The 25,291-nt window shown below is 45.6% G+C and overlaps 1 protein-coding gene across 2 annotated transcripts; it reads left to right on the forward strand.

Moving 5' to 3' along the window:
- POLR1E (RNA polymerase I subunit E) lies at positions 1,214–17,757 on the forward strand. 2 transcript variants are annotated; one of them, XM_005683878.3, is made up of 12 exons: positions 1,214–1,364; positions 1,963–2,066; positions 3,470–3,546; positions 4,821–4,906; positions 7,650–7,708; positions 8,525–8,669; positions 10,125–10,232; positions 10,824–10,920; positions 12,857–12,990; positions 15,341–15,422; positions 16,171–16,302; positions 17,422–17,757. In XM_005683878.3, exons 1-12 carry the CDS (start codon positions 1,289–1,291, stop codon positions 17,579–17,581), a joined length of 1,260 nt encoding a protein of 419 aa, XP_005683935.2. In that variant the 5' UTR covers positions 1,214–1,288; the 3' UTR covers positions 17,582–17,757. The 2 variants fall into 2 exon arrangements, with proteins under 2 accessions (XP_005683935.2, XP_017907675.1); XM_018052186.1 differs by having other exon boundaries at positions 1,302–1,384.

The raw sequence follows: 25,291 nt of genomic DNA on the forward strand, positions 1-25,291 counted from the left end.
TTCAATAGTATTTCCCTTTGGGCAAAAGGGGCCTTGGCCCGGGTCATGCTCAAAGCTCCGTAGGCCATGCTTTGACTCTCATTTTATTCTAATAACTCCTGATAAAGGATGGAGGGAAAGTTGAATCCATAAGAACAAAGGGACATGCCCATAAGATTGGGTTCTTCCTACAGTCCACCCCAGAATCCTTGAGCCTTCTGGGCTTCTCCCTTGGTCCACCCTCACAGGGTTGATTGAGCCACAGGTGTATGCACACCTAGGCCCAAGAACTGATCATAGCTGTTTACAGGCTTGTGGACCAAGCTTACGGGTTTAAGGACTGATGTCCAGGTGTGTGGATGGAGGACTTGGAGAAATGCTGCTCTCTGCCAGTCACCACATTTTAGCTGGAGCTGAAGGATTGCCTATTAGTGAATTCTAAATTTGAACTCGGGCTTTCAGATCTTAGTATTAATAAGACATATTTACACAGTAGTAGAGATAGACACTGGAGAAGGAAATGGCAACCCACTCCAGTGTTCTTGCCTGGAGAATCCCAGGGACCGGGGAGCCTGGTGGGCTGCCGTCTCTGGGGTCGCACAGAGTCGGACACGACTGAAGCGACTTAGCAGCAGCAGCAGCAGAGACAGACACGGAGAAGGCAATGGCACCCCCCGCCAGTACTCTTGCCTGGAAAATCCCACGGACGGAGAAGCCTGGTGGGCTGCAGTCCATGGGGTCGCTAAGAGTCGGACACAAGTGAGCGACTTCACTTTCACTTTTTCACTTTCACGCATTGGAGAAGGAAATGGCAACCCACTCCAGTGTTCTTGCCTGGAGAATCCCAGGGACGGGGGAGCCTGGTGGGCTGCCGTCTATGGGGTCGCATAGAGTCGGACACGACTGAAGTGACTTAGCAGAGATAGACAATACCCTACTTAGATTGTGCAGAGGAAGAAATCCCACACAACGCAAGGCTTGTAGACGCGAGCACCCTAGCAGCACACAAGGTGTAATGCGCTTTCTGAGTGCTGGGCCAATCAGGTACTGCACCTTGGAGAAGCTGGCAGGGCAAGGTGAGGACGGAGGCCACGCCTCTTGGAGAGGTGGGGCGAGGGTGGGCGGGACAGGCGCGCCTAAGAGCTCCGGAAAAGGGCGCTTAGGGGGCCATGTCCTGTGGGGCGGAGCCACGCGTCTTTGCTTGCGCGGGGCGGTGCCTGGAGAGACCACGCCTCTTCCGGTCGCGGCACTTCCTCCGCGTGTGGCTGCCGCGGTTTTAACTCCGGTGATTGGCGGCTGGCGAGGCGAGATGGCAGAGGAGGTGTTTCCGAGCGCGAGGTGGCAGTACTGTAGGGAGCCCGACGACAGCCAGAGCGCTCTACTGGGTAAATACTGCGAAGCTGGAGTAGGTTTTCCTGTAACTTCCTCCCCTTCCGTTCCGGTACCGCTACAGCCCTCCACTTCTCACGTCCGTCCAGCCGCATTCCCAGCTGGGTCAGGGCCCTGATAGGCTCCATGACTCCTTGGGGCTCGGCCAGGGCTCTCCTGTCATCTTGTCTCTCTGTTACTACCTCCCAGGTGGATGAGGGCATCCCAGTTACGTCCTCCCCAGGGCTGGGGCTGTATGTATCCAGGACCCCGTCATCCCCTCACCCACCAGGTCTCACAGCTGCTCCATTTCCTTCTCCCCATTGGCCAGGGATTCCCTCAGCCTTTCTAGGTTTGGCCGAGGTCTCCTTAGTCAGCCCCACTCCCCTAGTTATTCCTTCCCGTGGAGGCCCGTCCCCAGGGATCCCCTCATGGCTCCAACTCCTCACCACCCCAGGACCACCTGGACCAGGACAGCTTTGGGTTAGGACCCGGGCTTCCTTGCCATCCCCATTCTCCGAGTCGGTCACTCTCTCCCCATTGACGATTAATTTCCTCCCCACCATACTCTGGATATTTCTGCTCTCATTTCATTCTTATGCTGTAATCTTACAGTCCAGTTCTCCAATGGGAGGCTACAGAATCCAGGCAACATGCGCTTTACCTTGTACAAAAACAATGACTCCACAAACCCCAGGAAGAGGAGTCAGCGGATCCTGGTAAGTGCTGCTGTGGCCAGTTACCTCCACTCTGCAGACCTCAGGAGGCCCTTTGGGTGTGGGTTGATGTAGGAAGGAGAGGAGAAAAGAGGGGGAATAGCAGGTGAACCTTTGAAGAATATTGTGCCCCAGCAGGCTGGGGTGTGGAGACAGGCCCCATTCAGTTTCACACTGGTGGTGAAGTGATGGCTTTTTATTAATTTGTTCAATCAACAAGCATTTATTGAGTCCCCAGTGTGGCCCTGGACTGTAAGCTGCTGGGGAAATAGCTAAGTCGGACCTGGACCCACTCTGAGGGAGCTCATACTATAGAGCAGTGTTTTTCAACCTCGGCACTATTGACATTCTGACCCAGATATGTCATTCTTTGCTGTGGGGGCTGTCTTGTGCATCATTGGATATTTAGTAGCTTCCCTGGCTTCTGCCCACTAGTATCACTTCCTAGTTGTGGCCAACAGAATGTCAGACATTCCCAGATATCTGTATTCCCTGCTCTAGAGAGGTGAGAACTGAATGTGAGGAACTCATACATAAGTAAACAAAGCTCGGGGTCCCAGGGAGAGAGAGTACAGAGCAGGGCAGAGTGAGCTGAGTCAGTGAAGGCTCTGCTTGCCAGAATGTCTTCCTGGGGGAGGGTGTATGGGAGCTGAACCCTGAAGGATGGAGGAGGGTTTAACAGCTGAAGTTAGTATTGCAGGTGAAGAGGACAAACATGGGGAGAGGGCAGGGAAGCTTGGCTCTGATTAAGGAATGAATTCACCACCTCCATGGCGCTGAGGGGCTTCCTTGGTGACTGGCTCAGTGGTAAAGAATCCACCTGCCAATGCAGGAGACATGGGTTCGATCCCTGGGTCAGGAAGATCTCCTGGAGAAGGAAATGGCAACCCAATCCAATATTCTTGCCTAGAAAATTCCATGGACAGATGAGCCTAGTGGGCTCTAGTCCATGGGGTTGCAAAAGAGTTGGACACAACTTAGTGACTAAACAACAATAGCAGTTGATCCTGAGAGCAAATAAGGAGCAGTCATGATAGAGGTGGGCAGAGAGGTTCCAGAAAGTGGGCTTTATGTTGCCTGCAGAATCATTTTGTTGCATGCCTCTAAGCTGTGGAAGCCTAGGGCCCGTCTCCGAGTCCTGAGGTGCAGCTCCACCAAGAACTTTCAGACTAGCTAGAAGCCAGCACTACCTGGAACTTTTCAGAAGTCCTCTTGCCTTTCCACCAGGGACACCCCAGACTCACTTAGAGATAGTGGAGCTGGATCATCTCAAAGAGGTTCTCTTGTCTCATCCACTGCAGTTTGGATTCTAAAGCTTCTGCAAACTTGGGAAAGGGCATCAAGATAGATGTTTACTGTCTTTCAACATTGGTTGTAATGGATCCCTTCCCTCCTCTACATTTTAGGCAGCTGAAACAGACAGACTTTCCTACGTGGGAAACAATTTTGGGACTGGAGCCCTCAAGTGCAATACTCTGTGCAGGTAGAGATGGGGAAAGTGACTGTGGGAAGTGGGAGTGGCGGCGGCCCTGGCGCTGCTCTTCTCTGACTTCGTTTTAGCTGCAGCGGGGGAAATCCAGAGGGGTTTACCAGATTCCTGTGTTCCCAGACCCAGGGACCTTCACATCAGCATGTAGACATTCTCAAAATTGAAAAGTGACTTACATTTATTTAATTTCCTAAAAACCTCATTCATTTGTAATTTTTTTCTAAAGTTGAGATGTAATTGACATATAGCATTAGTTTCAAGTGTATGATAAAATAATATGTAATGCTGCAAAATGGTCACAACAATGTCTAGTTAACATCCATACAGTTACAGTATTTTTTTTCCTGGGATGAGAACTTTAGAGGCTTACTCTCTTAACAATCTTTCAAATATATAATGCAGTATTATAGTCACTGTGCTGAACATTATACCTCCAGGATTTATTTATTTTATAACTGGAAGTTTGTGCCTTTTGACCTTGATTAGTTTTGACCACATCATTAACTTGAAATATTCTTTGTTTATAGCTATCTTGTCCCTAAAAGGCGGCCGTCTCCATTATTTTTGGATGTGTGATTAACACACCAAAGTTTGCCAGAAGTCTGCCTTGGAAGTAACTACAAGAAAAGGGTTTAGTAGTGTCCAAGGCTCCAGAATTTCTGTCTAGTTCTGGAAAGATTACTGACTTGGGCAACTCCGCCATTTACTGATCTCTGGTTTTCCTCTTGGTACAATGAAGATTGTTCAGCGTGTTCAGTCTCACTGTCAGGCATTGCATAATGCAGTGTCCCTATGAAGATATCCATCCATGAACCACAACCAAGGCCCTTTTAGAGTCATCTCCCCCTTCCTCCACCCCAGCAGCTGATAGAACTCCGATGAATGTGTTTGTGCTTGAAACTTTTATCATCTCTTTACAAAGCTTTTCTAGTTTAAACTAGTCTTCTCGTAATTACCGAAGTTTTGTCTTTGCCTCCATAGAATTTACACATGGAGTAAATTCTAGTGTAGTTCTAGATTGTTATATCCCAAAAGGTTTTACCACCACATCAGTGACCCCAAATGTGATTGGCTATAAGAATCACCTGGTGACTTCCCTGCTACCCTTCCCGTTTCCCCCCTCATTACCCTCTGCTTGCAGAGAATATCTGCTGTGGGGGATTATTGTTACTCATGTGTAAGTGGTGCCTTTTAAGCAGAAACAAGGAGATTGCATAAACAATACCTTTTGAATGATCCATTGTCACTGATATTCCTTTTTTATTTAGGCACTTCGTGGGAATTTTGGATAAGACCTCTGGCCAGATGGAAGTATATGATGCTGAGTTGTTCAACATGCAGCCACTGTTTTCAGGTAGGTTCTAGTTATGAAGGCTCAAGGAAAGGCTGAATATTTTAGGTTTGCTGGATGCATCAGTTTGACTTGTAAACTACATTTTGTAGCTGTTTTTTTAAAGGTTTTTTTTTTTCACTTGACAAAGTTTTAAAAGTGCTTTTACTCAACTAATATTTATTGATGACCTACTATGCCCCAGGCACAAGTTAGGGGCTGTGAATATACCAAAACAGACACAGATTCTGTCCCTACAATGTTTACAGATTGAAGATCAAAATCTAATCTTAGTTTAAGCAAGTTGAGCAATGATCAGAGCAGAGTAATGGAGGGCATCTCTGATACTCTTTTTCATCGAGGGCCTGTCTTAATTCTTAATGGTTCTAGTTGGGGTAGAGGTTTCAGAGTCTCTGGTAGGTTGTAGAAGTTGCTTATAGGTTGGACAAAGGTTGATGCAAAGTCTCTACACTTTGTAATTTGGGAAGAGATCTATTTTTTCTCTAACCCACTGGGAGAAGTTGCAATACCTCTCTTCTCTGGCATTTTAGAATGTATTGGGCTAGAGTGGGATCTTTGAAAATGATAGATAAGATGGTCAGACTCAAGGGGCTCCTGTTTCTAAATCTTAAACACTGAGAACCATGGTTGGGGAGGGCATTAGATAAGGATTATTAGGATCATTGTGAATCTGCTTGATACCTGCAGAGGCATTAGTTCTATTCTGGCAAAGCAGTGGTCTCAGCGTTTCTTGTAAAGAACCAGAAGTACTTCGGAGAAACATACATAATATACAAAAAATATGAGATTTTGCATATATTTTTAAAGGGCTCTTACATCCCAAAGGTCATCTGTGAATTTCCTAGGGGTCCATAGTCTTCTAGGTGAAGAATTTCCTCTTTGCAAACAAATAAAACAACATATAAATTATCCGTCAAATGCTCTTCTAACTTCCAATGAACAAAGAAAATTGTTCATTAATTTGTTATTTAAACACATTTGTAAATATTGGTTAATTCTAACCAGCATATATAAAAAATACACACACATTTATTGGGTCCTTACTATGCTCTGGGCACCGTTGTAAGCACTTTCAATGCATTATATCGTTTACTTCACTTTTTAATCAATGATGAACCTGAAACAGAAGTTAAATGACTTTGGCAGGAACATACTGCTGTTCTAAGTAAGAGACCTGGGATTTAAATGCAGGCAAGGTCACTTCAAAGCTTATGCTCCTGTCCACTAGATTATTGCCCCTTATATGAATACTCTGGGAGATATGTAGAGAGCTTCATGTAAAATAATACGTACCTCATGTTTATGCCTACTTTTAGGTCTTAAAATTTAAAAAAAAATTTTTTTATTGAAGCATAGTTGATTTCTAGTATTTTGTTAGTTTAAGGTGTATGGCATATGATATATATATATATATTGTTTTTTTGGCAGATGATATTCCAGTATAGCTTATTACAAGCTATTGGGTAAAATTCCCTGTGCTGTACAGTAAATTCATGTCACTTATCTGTTTTATGTATAGTAGTTTATATCACGGAGAAGGCAGTGGCAACCCACTCCAGTACTCTTGCCTGGAAAATCCCATGGACGGAGGAGCCTGGTAGGCTCCAGTCCATGGTGTTGCGAAGAGTTGGACACGACTGAGGGACTTCACTTTCACTTTTCACTTTCATGCGTTGGAGAAGGCAATGGCAACCCACTCCAGTGTTCTTGCCTGGAGAATCCCAGGGACGACGGAGCCTGGTGGGCTGCCGTCTGTGGGGTTGCAGAGAGTCAGACATGACTGAAGCAACTTAGCAGCTGTAGCAGCAGCAGTTTATATCTGTTTTTAATCCCATACTCCTAATGTGTACCTCCCCTACATCCAGAGGCTCATTGGCTCAGATCATGTGCCAGGCTGTGGTGTGGAGAGCCCATGCAAACCTTCCTTTCCTTTCACATCCCTTTGAAGGGGCAGTGGTGGGGTCCCAACCCTACTACCTGGTTACCTGGAAATCTTCTGCCAATTTTCAGTTAGTTTTCCACGAGAACTGTTCCGCATATAGATGTATTTTTGATGTATTTGTCAACGGGAGGTGATTCCCGTGTCCTCCTCCTCCTCCTCCTCGGCCTTCCTGATCCCTCCTCCTCATCCCTTTACAAGAAGGGCAAAGCTGTATACTGGAAAGAGCATAGGACTTAGTTTCTAATCTCATCTCTGCATTGCCTAGGGCAAGTCATTTCACCTGGAGGCCTCATGTTTCCTTGGATCCCTTCACTTGATTCCATAGTTTATTCTCCAGATCCTCTATCTGTATACTGAAGCTTCATACTGAATGTTCATAGTACACATGCATGTTAAGCTCTGGGAAGTCCTGTAGTAGAGAAATCTGGTTTTCTTAGATTAACTGTTAACCAAATATTAAACACTCTTACTGTCTGTAGGCAATGGAGAAGGCAATGGCAACCCACTCCAGTACTGTTGCCTGGAAAATCCCATGGATGGAGGAGCCTGGTGAGCTACAGTCCATAGGGTTGCTAAGAGTCAGACTCGACTGAGCGACTTCACTTTCACTTTTCACTTTCATGCATTGGAGGAGGAAATGGCAACCCACTCCAGTGTTCTTGCCTAGAGAATCCCAGGGACAGGGGAGCCTGGTGGGCTGCCGTCTCTGGGGTCGCACAGAGTCGGACTCAACTGAAGCAACTTAGCAGCTGTCTGCAGGCAAACTTAACAGTTTGCTTTTTTTCTTTGTTTTATGTTTTGTAGATGAATCAGTTGAGAGTGAATCAACACTGGATAGTCAAGCCAAATCTTTCAGAGAAAAGGTAAGTGTGACAGAGCTAAGATGTGAAGCCTAAAGTGAGTTCCTTCCAGGCCTTGAGTTTCTCCATCAGTAATATAAAAACGCACAGTTCTCCCTGGGTGCTCCCAGTTCATTCAGTCTGTGGCTCTCTGGACAGTTCCTACCTGCAGAGGCCTCTGTGGCCTTACAGAGAGCAGATGCCGTATCTGGGGCAGCTGTGCACAGGTGTGTGCCAGCATCTGGAACTGGTTCTCTGCTGGGCTGTTGCTACAGGTGTAGCATAGCACTTATTTTCAGGATTTAATCCAAGTTTCAGAAAATACTGGTTATAGCCTGGAAACTTCACATCAAGACAAAGTAAACTTTAGGATTGTCAATGTAGTAGCTTCCTATAGGCTCATCTCATCCTAGGATGGCAGACTGATTGGATCTTCAGGACTGCCTGGAGCACTGTATTGAGAAGGGTGTGAGGCTGTCTGCAGGCTCAGAGGGGGAATGAGTGATCTGTTAGCAGTGTCTGTTGTGGGTATAGGATTGGAAAACGGTGAGCCGTGTGGCCCCAGATTTACTGACCCTAATTCTAGTCAAGTCTTCATTTTACAGATGGAAACACTGTTGATTTATAAATAGTTCATTATAGTTTATAAAACAAGCACTTCAGATCTCTTAATATCTTTTGGTTCTTACAATAAGCCTATGAGGTAGGTAGGTATGAGTCAGCCCAGTTTACAGGTGTGATATTGATGGCTCAGAGAAGCTGAGAGTCTCCCCGTAGTCACACAGCTAGGAGTAGCAGTGCTCAGCCTGTCTCCAGTGACCAAATTTGTCTTTGGCACAGATGGATTCTTGCATTGAAGCCTTTGGTACCACCAAACAGAAGCGAGCTCTGAACTCCAGGAGAATGAACAAAGTTGGCAGTGAATCTTTGAATCGTGCAGTGGCTAAAGCTGCGGAGAATATAATTGATACAAAGGGTGTGACTGGTAAGCAGCTGAAACTTGGGGTTAGAGGCTGCTCCTAGAGATAGCTGTCCCTTCTCTTGAGATCCTTTACCTGCTTCACAGATGGACACGATGGGAATTAGGGCTGTATTTCTTCCTGCTTCTCCCTGAAGGCCTTCTTTGGAATGGACTCTGGGAATTATAAGAAACAACTGACATGGCCCGCCCTCAGTGAGCTCAGTCAAGTAGTTTTCCTATTAAAATGGAATTTTAGGAAATTTTAGAAAACCTTTCCATACCCTGCTAATTCACTTCAGTCGTGTCCGACTCTGTGCGACCCCATGGACGGCAGCCCACCAGTCTCCCCCGTCCCTGGGATTCTCCAGGCAAGAACACTGGAGTGGGTTGCCATTTCCTTCTCTAATGCATGAAAGTGAAAAGTGAAAGTGAAGTTGCTCAGTCGTGTCTGACTCTCAGCGACCCCATGGACTGCAGCCTACCAGGCTCCTCTGCCCATGGATTTTCCAGGCAAGAGTACTGGAGTGGGGTGCCACTGCCTTCTCCTTCCATACCCTATGATTATATAAATATTTTCCTATATTTTCTTTCACTACTTTTACAGTTTTACTTTTAACATTTACATCTTTCTTTTTTTTTTTTACTTTTTTTTTAACATTTACATCTTAATGACCTTTTTTTTTTGGTCTATGGTACAAACCTCATTTTACCTTTTCCAAATGATTAGTGAGTTGTCCCCAACTTCATCTTTTCCTTGTGTAAAAAAACGATTTAAGAAGTCATCTTTATCGTTTTACCACATTCTTAATTGGTTTCTGTCTAAGCATTCTGACTGCCTATTCATGTAGCAGCATATGATCCTTCTAATTATAGTAGCTTCACCATCCAGTTTATTGTCTGATGGGGCAACTTCATCCTTATTGTTCACAAATGTACGCTGTTGTAACATACTTTTTCTTCCAGATGATCTTAAGAATTATTTTGTCAAATTCCCTCAAAATCCATTTGGGATTAATATGGGGAAAATCAGCATCTTTATAATACTACATTTTCCCATTTAGAAACTAGAAATATGTCTCCATATGGTCAAAGATACAGTTTGATGTCTTAAGTAAATTTTTCAGTTTTTTTAATTCAGTTTATTCTCAGCTATTAACAGTAAACTTAATAGCTGAAGACATTTAAAAAGAAAAAAAAATTCACCCATTTTCCTGTCATTCTACAGGACCAGCTGTTACAGTTTTCCTGTTTTCCTCTCTCTTCTTGTCTGTGTGCATACTTAATTCAGATGTGGTTATTCCTGTATGATAGTTGCAGTTTTATAATTTGATCTTGCTCTTTCACTGATAATACGTGAAGAAGTTCAGATGAGGGGGTTCTGGGCCGATGATAATCTCAAGTGCACAGGTTGCAGAGAGCATTGGGGGACCCAAAGCTGAGCAGGGTGACACTGACGCTGACTCTTGCTTTACTTAAAAGCCCTGGTCAGTGACGCCATCCACAATGAGTCTCCGGGTGACTCTGTCTATCTCCCTCCCTGCCATGCCGATGCAGCCAAGCCTGAAGATGTGTATAAGTTTGAAGACCGTATCCTTCTTGCAGCGGAAGCGCCACCTCATTTCCCAAGTAGGGATGTGCGGATGGCAGTGCCATGGCCATGGTCTCTAAGGATGTTGGTGGTCCTGTGATGCTCACAAAGGCTTGCCCCAGACGCTTGCTGTTGCCCCGGCACTGTTGCTGGGAAGTCAGCGAGGCTTCCCCAGTAGCTGAGGACAAACCCATCCCTCAGCAAGGTGCCCACAGCTCAGCTCGGTGGGTGGGGCTCACTCTCCACAAAGAGTCAAAATACGACTTTTAAGTTGGCCAGTGCCCAGAGTCTAGGGCAGGCTGATTTTATAAAAGGAAAGGTTTGAATGTAGAGTTTCCATACTTGTGATTCTACTCAGATGGAAGATGCCTGCAGCAGCTTTGTGATAAGAGAAGACAGAAAAGTCCAGGCAGACCATGAGCTCTGGGCTGGGAGTCGGGAGAACTGAGTCCCAAAAGCTCTGCCCAAACATACTGTGTTATCACCCCCTCTCAGCCTCCGTTTTCCCATTTCTAAGATGAGGCTGTCACAGCATGATCCAGCTAGTTGATGTTTCCACTTCGGTTGGGTTTTTCTTGACCTGTAACTAGTTCTTTCCCCTGTGGAGTATGACGCTCTTCAGAGCCCATCTGAAGCTTTCAGGAATGTCACCTCAGAAGAAATACTGAAGATGATTGAAGAGAACAGGTATCCCACATGGGTGGATGGAGAGTCTGGGTTGTGGTGTTGGGACACACACTTAATGTAGTCAGACATGAAGGAGGCCTCGGGTGTCAGTCAGGGAGGACATCTGTCTCCAGCATTTGGACATGAGTGAGCTAGTGTTTGCTCCAGTGCTTGGGCTCCTAGGCCTGTTGCCCCAAGCCTGTGGGTGGCATTCAAGGGAGAGCATTGGCCTCTGAGTGCAGGGATCGTATGGCTGGGCAGAGGGTGGTGAGGCCTTGTAGACGGGCTGAGAACTGGAGCTGACCTGTGTTCCCCCCACAGTGTTACGCCAGGTCCAAGGGCTGGCCTGGGAGTAGGTGCCTGCTGAAGTGATAGTTTTTCTGTGGTGATATGTTGAGTGAGCTTTTCTAAAGTTAAATTATATATATAATTTGTTTATTGGTTTTTTAATGTTTATTATTTTTGGCTGTGCTGGGTCTTGCTGCGCAGGCTTTCTCTAGATGTGGTGAGCAGGGGCTAATCTAGTTGTGGTGCTCAGATTTCTTATTGCGGTGACTTTTCTTGTTGCAGAGCAGGGCTCTAGGGTGCCCAGGATTCAGAAGTTGCTGCAAGGTAGTTGGGATGCACGGGCTTAGTTTCCCCAGGGCATGTGGGATCTTCCCAGACCAGGGATCAAACCAGTGTCCCTTGTATAGCAAGATGGATTCTTCTTTTTTTTTTCCATTTCTTCCTGCTCTGTCATTTTTTTTTAGTTATTTATTTTTTTTGTTGCACTGGGTATTCATTGTGGCATATGGGATCTCATTCCCTGACCAGGGATTGAACCTGAACTCCCTGCATTAGGGAGTCTTAGCCACTGGACCACCAGGGAAGTCCCGCAAGATGGATTCTTAACCAGTGGACAATCAGGGAAGCCCTGAATTATGTTCTTTAAATATAGTATGTTTTATGTAATTCAGAGATGATTGCCTCTACTCCCCTCCCCCTTTTTTTGCCTTTTAAAACAGCTTTTCTTATATGATGATAGTGGGGGATTTTGTTGCTTTTGAGTTTTTCTTTTAATAATTTTATCTTGAAAAAATGTTGTCAACCCTAGGTTGGCTCCCTAGATATTTGTTTGGAAATTTTACTGGTCAGTGAAATCCAAAGTCTTAGAAAATACATTTTTTCCCCCCTCTCTAAAGATCCATTTCCAAAAAAAGCTTCATTGCTGATTCTTCATTGTCTTAATGTGATGTGGCTCAGGGCCAGGTACTGGAAGGAGCTCTGGGCTGGGAGTCTGGAGAACTGAGTCCCCATCTGCCTGATGGACTATGTGGTCTTCCCCTCACTGAGCCTTAGCTTCCCATCTGTACAAGGAGGCTGCCATGAGATGACACTGAAGAGCCTTTTATGGTGCGATTCCATGATTGTGATAGTGGTAGAACAACAGTATGTAACAATAACAGCCAGCACTGATGGGCCTCTTCCCTGTGCCAAGCGCCACTTTAATTGCATTGTCTCATTTACTCCACAAAAATCCATAGGGTGAGGGTACTTAATTTAGGGGCAAAGAAACCAAAGCAGAGATGTTCAGAAACTTGCTCAAGCCACTGCATGGCAGAGAGAGGATTCAGACCCAGGTAGGTGAGAGCCCGTGCTCCAGACCACCACATCAGGATTGGGCAGAGTGCTGAGTCTTGGACACTGCCTGTGAATAAAGTTTTCTTGGAACATAGCTTCAGTCATTCATTCCTGTGTTAATCAGTGGCTGCCTTTGCACTGCAGTGGCAGTGACCATTTGCTCACGAAATGTATATTTACTGTCTAGACCTTTATTCCCCCTGCACTAAATTCATGCTCCTCCTATTGTAAGGAGCTGGTGGGATGGCCCTTCCTCAGCTGTTGACTGTATACCAGGTGTGGGGTGCCTACTGGCTGGTCTGACACATTTCCCCTTTTCCCTCCCCTGTTGTAGTCACTGCTCCTTTGTCATAGAAGCGTTGAAGTCTTTGCCATCAAATGAGGAGAGCCGAGACCGCCAGGCGCGGTGCATATGGTACCTGGACACCCTCATCAAATTTCGAGCACAGAAAGTGATTAAGCGGAAAAGTAAGTCCATGATAGACTTTTTTTTTTAATTGAAATACAGTCGATTTACAGTGTGTTTGTTTAAAGTATACAGCAAAGTGATTCAGTTACATATGTATTTATACATATATATATTCTTTTTCAGATTTTTTTCCATTATAGATTATTAAAGGATACTGTATATAGTTCCTTGTGCTATACTGTGGGTCCTTGTTATTTTATGTATAGCAGCGTGTATCTGTTAGTCCCAAACTCCTACTAATTTATCCGTCCTTCCCTTGCTTTTCCCCTTTGGTAACCATACGTTTATTTTCTATGTCTATGAGTCTGATTTGTATCATTTTCTTTAGATTCCACATAAAAGTGATACTATATTTGTCTCTCTCTGTCTGGCTTTACTCATTATGATAATCTCTAGGTCCACCCATGTTGCTGCAAAGGGCATCATTTCATACTTTTTTATGGCTAAGTAATATTCCGTAGAAATATATATACTACATCTTTATCCATTCATCTGTTGATGGACATTTAGGTTGCTTCTGTGTCTTGGCTATTGTAAGCAGGGCTACAATGAACATTGGGGTTTATATATCAGGATAGGCATTTTATTCTAGTTATTTCCAATCTGTTATCTGTCTATAACTATTAGACTAGCTCTAGTGAAGAAAGCTGAGCGCTGAAGAATGGATGCTTTTGAACTGTGGAGAAAACTCTTGAGAGTCCCTTGGACTACAAGGAGATCCAGCCAGTCCATTCTAAAGGAGATAGTCCTGGGTGTTCTTTGGAAGGACTGATGCTGAAGCTGAAGCTCTAATACTTTGGCCACCTCATGAGAAGAGTTGACTCATTGGAAAAGACTCTGATGCTGGGAGGGATTGGGGGCAGGAGGAGAAGGGGACGACAGAGGATGAGATGGCTGGATGGCATCACTGACTTGATGGACGTTGAGTTTGAGTGAACTCCAGGAGTTGGTGATGGACAGGGAGGCCTGGCGTGCTGCGATTCATGGGGTCGCAAAGAGTTGGACACGACTGAACGACTGAACTGAACTGAGAGAAGAAATGGGCATGTCTTTCCAGGTCATTTATAACTGTGTAACAGTGGGGGTACTGCTGATGTGCTGAGAGAACTTGCCAAGCTCTTTCCTCTGAAAATAGGGTTGAGTTGGATTATATGATTGCTCAGAGCTAACATTCACTACTTTTGTTCTATGTTAGGTAAAGTATAACATCCAGTCCAATTAAGTGAATATTCTAGGGGATGGTTAGAACTAGTTGTATGGGGAGAAAAGTTGGCCTTGCTTGTGAAGGCCTGTGGCACAATGTTGTGTCAGCTCTTTCTGGCTCGGAGGGAAGTCACTTTCTGCTGGTAACCCATGTTACCTGTCACCAGGGCATGGGTGTCTGCCACACATGCACGGCCACCCAGAGTTGGAAATCTAGAGAGAGACACCTGTGATTTGAGGCCTAAGGTGTATACAGTTGTGTTACTGTGACTGGGCACCTGGGGTTTATACAAGAACACCTCGTTCTGCCATTCTTCACAGATACCATGGTTTTTACAAATTGAAGGTTTGCAGCAACCCTGGCTTGACCAAGTCAGCACCATTTTTCCAACAGAGTCTGCTTACTTTGTGTCTATGTGTCACATTTCACTGTTCATGAATATTTTCAACTTTTACATTGTTATATTATGATGGTCTATGATCAGGGATCTTTGATGTCACTGCTACAACACACTGAAGGCTAAGATGATGGCTAGCAATTTTTTAGCAGTAAGGTATCTTTTAATTGAGGTATGGACACTGGTTTTTAATTTTTAATTAATTTTTGGACACTTTTAAAAACACGTGATATGACTACACGCTTAGGAGACTCCAGTGTACTGTAAACCTAACTTACACGCATTGGGAAACCAGGCAGTTCATGTGACTTGCTTTATTGTGGTGGTCTCAAACCAAACGTGCAGTAACTCTGACCTGTGCCTGTACTCATGTTTCTCAGTATCTGCTGAATTCTTATTTTCACATTCCCATCTCCCCTTCTTTCCCTCTCCCTGAGCTTTCTCCACAATCTGTTTCTCTTTCTAACATCTTTGAATCATGTGTCTTTCAGCCCCATTGGAGTCTGGTTTTCTTTCTCGTCACTGCCCTGTCATGAACATCTCATGCACACGTATGGTCTGCAGGTGAAAGACACCTGAGCCTGTGTTCATTTGAAGGTGGCTGTTCTGTTTCACGGGCCCCTTTTTGTCTTCCTACATGCCTCTGTGTAGTCCAAGGGCCCACTGTTATCCTTGTCTCCCAGCTCATAGGTGAGGCATGGCCTGAGAGTTTTGAAAGAAAATGATCAAACTCCATTTTGTCTTGTAGGTGCCCTGGGACCCGGAGTCCCCCACATCATCAACACCAAACTACTAAAGCAGTTCACCTGCCTGACCTACAACAATGGCAGGTCAGGGGGCTTGACTTCTTGGCTTTTGCCTGCAAAGGAGAGAGCAGGATCGGGGGGGAGGGGGCTTGGATTGCAGTCCATATTCTCAGAGTCACTGTGCTGAAGTGGGCACTGCTGCTTGGCAGGGTCTTGGGTAAGTGAGTTTAGGCAGCACTGTAGTGCACACTGTCCCTCTGGGAGAAGTTCACATTGAGTCTCTGGCAAGTCCTGCAATAAAGACTACACCAAATACTTTTTCCAGGGACGCCTTCCCAGTGCCCCCAGAACCAGTGTTGTATGGAGAGGTGGTGATGCAGGCAGGGGCAGGCCAGGCGGATGACTTTGGGGAAGCCCCCTAAGCAGCACAGCTGGGCTTCCTTCTTGCTGTTTGCTTGCTGTGTCCTGCTCTGACTGCTTGAAGAATCATGGGCAGCCAAGTGTGGAATGACTGTTTTCCCAGCAGCCCTGCTGAGCAGGCTGGGAGGATGGGGATGGTTTGCACCAGTGCAGGCTCCAACTGTGCCTGGGGAAGGTGGAGATACAGCCTTTTTTGTCCTCCCTGGAGGGACACTGGGATCGGCTCCACTGTGTGTGAAGGCTCGGGCAGTGTGACAGGATGAGGGATGTTGCTCAGATTCCTTTTCCTCTCCCCGAGATGAGAAGACAGTTGAATGCATATGGGAATAGGCTTGGATGTTTTTCCTTTCCTTTTGCAGAAATCATCTTGGAGTTTAATTTTGTCTCTTTTTTTCCTACCACTGATTTGCAGTTTGCGGAACTTAATTTCAGACTCTATGAAGGCAAAGATCACCGCCTACGTGATCATACTGGCCTTGCACATAAATGCCTTCCAGATTGACCTGACAATGTTACAGAGGGACTTGAAGCTCAGTGAGAAAAGGTGAGCATGACAGAAGAAAAAGCTCTCTTAGGGAGCCTTGATGTAGTTCTGGTACTGCTGGAAAGCATGAGACACTATTGGGGGCAATCTTTAGATGAATGAATGATTGAATGGACGGGCGACCAGACATTACTGTGTGTCTTAACTATGTTAGGCACAGTGCCAAATCTGTCATAATCTCCCAGTGATTTCTCTTAAGAATCAGGGGAAGAATCTTTGGTTCAGAGAAAGCAGTGACTTTCCCAGGGTCACTCAGACAAGAAGGGGAATAGTTGGGCTTCAGAAATGAGCCTTCCATTCCCGTGTAACAGAGCAGCCTCCAGTCTCTGAGTTGCTGTCACTGGAAAGAGGGATTCTGTGTGATTCTGATGGGCTAACCTGGGGGTGGAGGTTGTATAAGAGAACCCCAGTTTCAGCTTAGCAGAAAGCACTCTCAGGTGGAAGGAGCTGCCAGGGGAGGTGTCTAAGGCAAGGCAGAGCGGGAGTTTGGCAGGGCTCTCACATTCACGCTTCTCTGAGCAGACTGGAAAGGTTGGCAGAAGTGGCGACCCTTTCAGGCCCTTTCTAGCCTTGGTAGAAGGGATTCAGGCTGAGGAGGGAGCATAACCTCCAGGGTGCTGAATCGCAGGGTGTGTTGGCCTTGATTAAGGAGTATCTGACACCCAAGGACCCTGGTGGTGGTCCAAGAGCGCCTAGGAAAACAGCTTCATCTGGACTCTTCCAGCAGTCTGGAGCAGGATTACTCTGAGGGCGGTCCACACATGGCCTTCTCACGGATAGTGAGGTTGAACATTAAAGAGAAATAGATTCTTGGAGTCTGTAAAATTCTGGTAAGTGCTTGATCCTTGTCATAGGAAGTAAACAGTTACCAATAGGAGCCAGATAACCTGGTTTTCTATCACTTGTATAGGCATTTTCTAACCGCTACACATTGACACAGGAATCTGATGGCTCTCAGCGGTCTTGTTGGTCTCTGCTGGAAGCTTTGCTCCTATGTCCACCTTTGGGATTCTGTCTTTGAGGCATGGAGCACAAATGTGCCACCCCCTCCTGCCTGCCAAGCTTCTCTGAGCATTGCATTGAGGAGACTCTCCCTTGTTTTATGTGTTTCTTCCTTAGGATGATGGAGATAGCAAAAGCCATGAGGCTGAAGATCTCCAAAAGAAAGGTTTCTCTGGCAGTGGGTGGGGAGGAGGAGCACAGACTGGGCACTCTCTCCATCCCGCTGCCTCCAGCCCAGTCCTTGGACCATCAGTCAAAGCGAAGGAAAATGACCTAGAGGTGTGCTTTCCCAGATACAACATTTTTGCCATTCCTTCTGTTCATTTGCGTTTTTATTTTTAAAGAAAGAGGGTTAAAGAAGAAGCCTTGCTTTGGCATGGGCATGAAGCCAGATGCCAGCACCTCAGTGGTGGTCTGAAGCAGAAACATAAAGCAAGGCCCTGTTGGACTCTCTCTCTCTGCTTTGGTGTCACTGTGACTATAAATGGCAGATGGTTCATGTGTGGGATATGGGAGGGTCAGAGGCAAAAGATCTCTCAGGCTGAACCTTGAACCACATCTAATGGATAAACATTAAGAGAAATGTGAAATGCTGTGCTTAGGTCTGAAAGGACCAGCGGCATCCATGGTGAGGACAGTGCCCAGCAGGGCTGGGAGAGGAGGCTTCGGGTCACCAGTGTGATGGGGTTGCCCAAACAAGCTAATTTAGTTCGGAGCTACTGAAACAAAGCAGAACCAAATCAGAAGTGATTAAATCAGTTGTTCAGCTTGGCTCAGGCCACACACAGGGCAGGGGTGAGCTCTGAAAGCCAGTGAATTGGTCAGAGCTCAGTACAGAAAACAAATGGTCCTAGATGTTCTTAAGGAGAAAGGAGTTTAACACATGGATAAAATGGTACAAAATTGTTAAAAAGGTGCAGGAGCTGGTGTCAAGGAAGTTGCTGCTAGAACTGCTGAGTTCAAGAACACAGCTTAGGTGGCCAGGCAGGAATGAAGAAGCCACTTGAATTCATGAAGCTTCTTGAATTCAGCTGCTTCCAGAATTCATGAAGCTGGTAACTTGATACTGGAATACTGGTTCAGCCACCCACACTTTCACTATCCAGGCTTCCACCTCCTGGCTTGTCAGCATGGACAGCCGAAAAATCAAGAGGTTGGCCTCCCATCTTGCTTCCTTCCTCTGTGAGTACACATGTAGGGATCTCATTTTGTCCAGAATCCTAGCAGTGAGGGTGTCTTAGAAATAGGTTTCAGCTCTCCAGCCTCTAGTTACAGGAAGCCATACCAGAAGCAGATGGGAAGGGGTGCTTACTGCCACCCGTCTTATCTACCAGGGGAATATGGAGAAGTGTTGCTGTGAGGAACGGGGCTGTGACACAGACTCGGGTACATGGCTGATGCTCAGACTCAGCTCTTCAAAGGTTCTCCTGAGGCAGTGGGAGCAGTGCAGTGTGTGGGGCTCGTGCTGGGGGCCGGGGGCAGTGGAAGAAGGAAGAGAGAACCCTGCTCTCTCTGAAAATGAGAAAGGAAGACGTTTACACAGCAGCTGGGCCATCTGTTAGGGAAGACATGGTAGAAATGGGCCTTGGATGATTCATTCAGGGCATGTGATCCTTGTATTTCTTCGAGTACTGGGGTGCGGTTGTCAGAGACACTTCTAACGCCAGGCCTGAAATGCCCATTTTCCATGTTCTTCTTGTCTGGCTTATCCCCATTTGTGTCTGATCCTGGGAAGCGGGCACTTCCCTCCAGCAGAGGTGTGAGCAGGAAATCTAAATGCCTGTTGTTTTTCTTTATCTAAGTTGTTGCAAAAATCAGGTATATGACTCTGCATCAGAAAAAATAATCATCCTGATTTGACTCTGGGAAAAGAATCCCTAGTGTGTTTGTGGGTGTCATCATGAATACATTTAGATTCTGATGGTTTTGACACCTTGAGGCTTAATTTCCAGCAGTGATTAGATCATAGCATATGACCTGGCCTCTGAGCAGCTTCTGTCCTCACGGGGAAGCAGTCACTGTGTGAGTCACTTTCGTCACTCACATTGAGGGGTGGTGTGGATGGGGAAAGGCCTCAAGTGGTAAGTATACTGCTGACCCTTGAAAACATGGATATGAACTGCTTGGGTCCACTTAGACGTGGACTTTTTTCAGTAGTAAACACTACAGCACCACATGAGTGGTTGGTTGAGCCTGCAGCTGTGGAACCACAGATACAGGGGGCTGGTCTGAATCATATGTGGATTTTGCAGCTGTGTGGAGGGTCGGTGCCCCTAACCTCTTGTGTTGTTTAGGGGTCAGCTGTATACTTGTCCTGGGTGACAACAGGTGTACTTTACTAGTGTAGGCGATGCAGTCCCAAAAGACTGAAAAGCCAGTTTTCGTACATCAAAGGGTTTGTGGATCAGAAGGCTCAAGAGAGGGCCCTTTCCAACAAGTCTAGAGAGAGGGCGCCTAGCACAGTGCCCAATATATAAACAGCAGTGTCTGGAGTGAGCCAGAGTCAATGAGTGGCACCTTCTTTCCTTGGCAGAGCTATCTGGCAGTACACACTTGTAGAATAATGGGATTGTACTAGGTTTTTTCTGGCTCTAAAACGCCATTTATTTACTAGTGCATTCCCAGAGGATTCCTTGATCCCACCAAGTTACTTGTCATAATGTCGCTTGATGATCTCTTAGAAGAAAAACAGACTGTGGGCTAGAGGCTTATACCCTTAATAAGATTTTCAGTTTGTGGAATAACTTACAGAATGTTAACAGAATGAAGTCTGCTCCTTGGAGGGACATGGCCCTGACCTGCTGACACTGTTAACAGTGTTGAGATCAAAGAAGGAATATTTAACATCCTTGCAGAGGACTCAACATGAAAATAGCTAATTAGGTAAAGTTTTTTAAAGCATCTTTGAAGAACTTTATTTTTATATAATGTCATACTCAGAAAATAGTTGCAAGAATAATTATAGTCATACACAGAGAACTCCTGTATATCCTTTAGCCAGGTGCTCCAACTGTTTATGTGGCATCCTATTTATTATTTGCTTTGTACACTTAAATATTTCCTTTTGAACCATTTGGGACAGTTTGAGAAAAGCACCCTTTTTATCTTAAGTACTTCAGTGTGTATATCCTAAGAATAATAATGAGGACTTTCTCTTCCATAAGCACATTACACTTACCAAAACCAGGAACTAGGATCTGGCCCGCAGCTCATATTCACGTTTTGTCGATCACACTTCATTGGTCTTATTTCATTTGAAGCAATTCCTGTCTTTGCCGTTCCTAACCTTGACATTTTGAAGAGTAAATTAGCCATCTTGCAGAGAATCCCTCAACTTGGTTTTGTCTGGCATCTCCTTATGGTTAGATTCAGGATACACGTTTTTGGTAGGGAGTTTACAGACGTTTGCTCTGCCCCATACGCATCACAGTCACAGCATGTGATGTTGGTTTGTCTTTAAGGTTATAATTTCTCCACTTTGGAGTTACTGCTTTTCTTTTTGTAGTTAATTTTTGGAGAAATACTTTAAGCCTCTAAATATCCTGTTCCCCATCTAATTATTACCCATGAGTTTTAGCCTGGATTGATCATTTTTGCTGAATGAATTACCATGATGGCTACAAAATGAGTGATATTCTCACTCCCATAGTTTCTTACATATTTACTGTTGGCATTCTGTTGTTAAGGAGAAGCTTTCTTTTCTCTTACATTAAAATTTTCTTTTGTTCATTTAGTATGGACTCATGGATTATCCTGTGAACAGTTACCAATTATTTTGATGCTCAGATGGTACCACATTTGGCCAATCTGAGTTCCTTCAAGCTAGCTCTTATATCCCTGTATTTTTAAGGATGCTTCCTTAATTTCTGGCACAAGATATTCTAGCCGCCTTGTACTTTGCTGCTCTGGCCCTGGAATCAGCCTTTTATCCAAGGAGCCTGGGTGGATGACATGAATGATTGGCCCAGACTAAGAAGTGAAATGCCATTCTGACAATCAAGACAGACGGCATCTTTGGCTGCAGTCAGGCAAGAACTGGTTTCTAAGCAGGGGTGACAGGTCACTCAAGCTGTACCAAAGGCCATGCTAGGCTTGATTTCCATTTAAAAGGATGATCACAGTGCATGGGCCCAATGCAGTGGCCATAACTGCACCCTGTGAAGTTCTGGACAGGAAGGGAGAAGAAACCAGTGGAATGAGGGTGTTCCTACTGGGAGAGACTACTCAAGGTTGGAATAAGCCCAGCAGGCCCCAGGTGAGTCCACCATGAGGACTGATCAGAGAAGAAACTGCTATTGGAAGGAGAGGGAAGAAGGTGGGCCCAGGGATGTTGCTGGACAGGTCTCAGCTCATGTGCTATTCTAAGACCCAACTCTGGCTCTTGTCTGCTCTGGCCACAGCATGCCCACCATTTACTATAGTCAGGGCCTCTGCCTACAGGGAGCAGTGGCCTCAACAGGACCAGGAGGCCTCGGTGATGAAGTTGTATTGGTTTTTTTTTTTAAGTATGGTTGATTTCCAATGTTTTAGGTGTACAGCAAAGTGATTCAGTCATACATCTATATCTAGCTATCTTCTTCAGATTCTTCTGTTACAGGTTATTAACAAGATATGAATACTGTTTCCTGTGCTATTCAGTAGGTTCCTGTTTATTTTACATGTCATAGTGTGTATCTGTTACTCCAAAATTCCTAATTTATCCCCTCCCCCCATATTGGTCTTTGTCGTGCTTATACACTCCCATCAGCAGGCATCAATATTGAGCCTGACTGGCCACCAGGGAAGGCTAGGGAGGCCGCAGTGTAAGCTGCTTGGGTGGGGAACAGCCAAGACCTGTGAGGTCCACACAAGGGTTAAACCTTCACCTGTGGCAAGGCACCCTGGGGAGGAGACTTAGCTGCTGCAGACAAGCAAGCAACCCCAGGGAAGCACAGCTTCCTTAGAGAACGCTATCTTCTGATCCATGCTTTCTGCAAATGAGAGCTGGGACATACCTCCTGAGGTGCAAGACAGGACTCCTAAACTCTATGTCTTCCTTGAGCTTTCCAAGACCCGCCCAGGGCCACTGGAGTGGATCTAGAAAAATGACCAGATGGTGAGGAGACAGTCTGCAAACTGGCATGTATGAACTGAGGGCAGGAGAAAGTGGACCCGAAGGGGATAAAGATGCTGTCTATAAACCTCTGGAGAGTCATCCCAGGAGGAAGAGAGATCCTTTGGGGGCTCCAGAAGGTAAAGTAAAGACACTGGGAATGGGGTTGGGCTTGTTTCCTTGTCCATCTATCCATGTGTCCAACACTTAGGGAGTTTGCTTTGTATAAAGGACCAACAGGGCATGACCACACATCTTGAGAGGGGGAATCATACATGTCATCAGTGTGAATGCAGAGGATTCAGTGTTACCATGGGGATAACGTGGTTGGGTAGGAGAGCCTGGAGGAGGGGCACGGAACTAGGAGATCAGGCATGTAACTAGGATTTGAAGGGGTCAGGAAGTAAGGGTGTGGCTAGGATTTAGCCAGGGTGACAGATTCTGGCCCATTTAAGGGCTTTCCTGGTGGCTCAGAGGTTAAAGCGTCCACCTCCAATGTAGGAGACCCAGGTTCGATCCCTGGGTCGGGAACATCCCCTGGAGAAGGAAATGGCAACCCACTCCAGTATTCTTGCCTGGAGAATCCCATGGACGGAGAAGCCTGGTAGGTTACAGTCCACGGGGTCGCAAAGAGTTGGACACGACTGAGCGACTTCACCTTAGCTTACCTCACCTAAGGAAAAAAATACCCAGATAGAATGGGTTCTCTTGGGCAGGTCTGGCCTGTGTGGGAGAGCAAGCCATGCACTCAACCAATGCTTGCTACTTGAAGCAGTCTCCTTCCAGATGCTTCCCCAGACACTGAAGAGCCAAGATAGGATGAGTGGCCGGTGTTCCACTTAGGCCTCCAGATGACGTGGCAGAACATGGGCATTGTATGTGTGTGTGTCCTGGCTGTTCCTGTTATGGAAGCCCTAGGTTAACAGCCTTACACCTCTTCTGCATACAGCCTCTCTAACGTTTGGTAGGGAACCTACTGAGCCTTAACAGTCATCACCGTTCAGAACACAGTTCCCTCTAGGGAGAGCAATCAAGATGGTGAAGTAGTACAATGTGAAGCTCATCTCCCACTAATACATCAAAAATACATCCACATGTGGGATAGTTCTCACCAAACATCTATTGAACCCTGGCAGAAGACCTTAGACCCCTGAAAGAGCAAGAAAATCTCCACGTAACTGGGTAGGATGAAAGAAAAAGGGGGGAGGGGAAGGAATCCAGATTGTACCTGTGCTCTTGGAAGGAAGCTGTGAAAGAGGAAAGGTTCCTGCACCCTGAAGGTCCCTTCACCAGCAGAGATCAGCCGGAATATAAGGGAGCTTCTGAGGAGAGCACAGCCATCAGTCTGCAGCTGCTAGTACACCTGAGGGTGTACTCGAGGACGCCTGGGCCACCTTAGAGGGCAGGCATCGTGTGGGCAGTGAGAGGGGAGGAGTGAAACCCACTGCTAGAGCCTTTATCACTGCATCAGCTCTCAGGCAGCAAGACACCATCTAAAAGAACAGGATCTGTCACAAACTTTGAAAGCTGCTACCTCTAGCAGCTGACTCGGCCCTTCTGGGCTCCAGGAGACATTTCTCCAAAGAAGAAATACAAATGGCCAATAGGCATGTGAAGAGATGCTCAACATTGCTAATTACTAGGGAAATGCAGATTAAAGCTATGAGGTACCACCTCACACTGGTCAGTATTCCATTCCTCATAAAACTAAAAACAATTACCGTATGACCCAGCAATCCCATTCCTGGGCATATATCCAGACAAAACTAATCCAAAAAGATACGTGCACCCCTTTGTTCATAGCAGCACTATTCAAAATGTCCAGCGACAGATGAATGGATAAAGATGTGCATATATACCATGGAATACTCTTAGCCATAAAAGAGAACAAAATTATGGCATTTGCAGCAACATGAATGGACCTTGAGATTATCAAGTGAAGTCAGAGAAAGACAAATACCCTAAGATATCACTTACATGTGGAATTTAAAATATGGCAAAGGCTGTAGGTCCCTCAGCCGTATCCAACTCTTTTCGACCCCATGGACTGTAGCCCACCAGGTTCCTGTGCCCATGAATTCTCCAGACAAGAGTAATGGAGTGGTTAGATATTCCCTTCTCCAGGGGATCTTCCTGACCCAGGGATCGAACCTGGGTCTCCTGCATTGCAGGAGACTCTTTATTGTCTGAGCCACAAGGGAAACACCTTATGACGAAACAGAAACACACTCATGGACATAAACTCTCAGCCATAAAAATAATGAAAATTTGCCATTTGTAACAAGGATGAATTTGGAGGGTAGCATGCTTAGTGAAATAAGTCAGAGAAAGACAAATGTATAATAGCACTTATATGTGAAACCTAAAAAATAAACTAGTGAATATAACAACAAATGTACTCTTAGCTCTAGAGAACAAATTAGTGGTTACCAGTGGGAGATGGTGAAGGACAGGGAAGCCTGGCGTGCTGCAGTCCATGGGGTCGCAAAGAGTCTGACATGACTGAGCGACTGAACAACAAGTGGGAGAGGGAAGGGGGAGAAAGGTAAGGGTAGGAGATTAAGAGGTACAAACTACTATTAATAAACTACAAGGAGAATGAACTACAGGATATTGTACAGCACAGGGAATATAGCTAATATTCTATAAATGAAGTATAACCTTTAAAAATGATGAACTATGCTATCCACTATACCTCAGTTAAGAATAAGAGAAAAATTCTAAAACTATCCTAAAAAAAAGTCTTTTAATTTAAAAGAGCACTTAAATACTAAGTACTGGCTTTCTACTCAGGTGATGTGTAGATGCTAAATGAGTAAACTGGGGAAAACGTGGTCGTGGACCTGAAATCCCTTTGCAGACCATCAGGTCATCCACACCAGGAACTTCACTGTT

The sequence above is a fragment of the Capra hircus genome, chromosome 8 (assembly GCF_001704415.2).
Source record: "Capra hircus breed San Clemente chromosome 8, ASM170441v1, whole genome shotgun sequence".
Taxonomy (NCBI): Eukaryota; Metazoa; Chordata; class Mammalia; order Artiodactyla; family Bovidae; genus Capra; species Capra hircus.

What these genes read in the sequence shown, in the direction of transcription:
- POLR1E (XM_005683878.3), top strand. Translation starts at nt 1,289, where the DNA reads ATGGCAGAGGAGGTGTTTCCGAGCGCGAGGTGGCAGTACTGTAGGGAG. An exon ending in AGAGGAGTCAGCGGATCCTG is followed by an intron (nt 2,067 to 3,469) that starts GTAAGTGCTGCT and finishes TCTACATTTTAG; the next exon opens with GCAGCTGAAACAGACAGACT. An exon ending in CCAAATCTTTCAGAGAAAAG is followed by an intron (nt 7,709 to 8,524) that starts GTAAGTGTGACA and finishes TCTTTGGCACAG; the next exon opens with ATGGATTCTTGCATTGAAGC.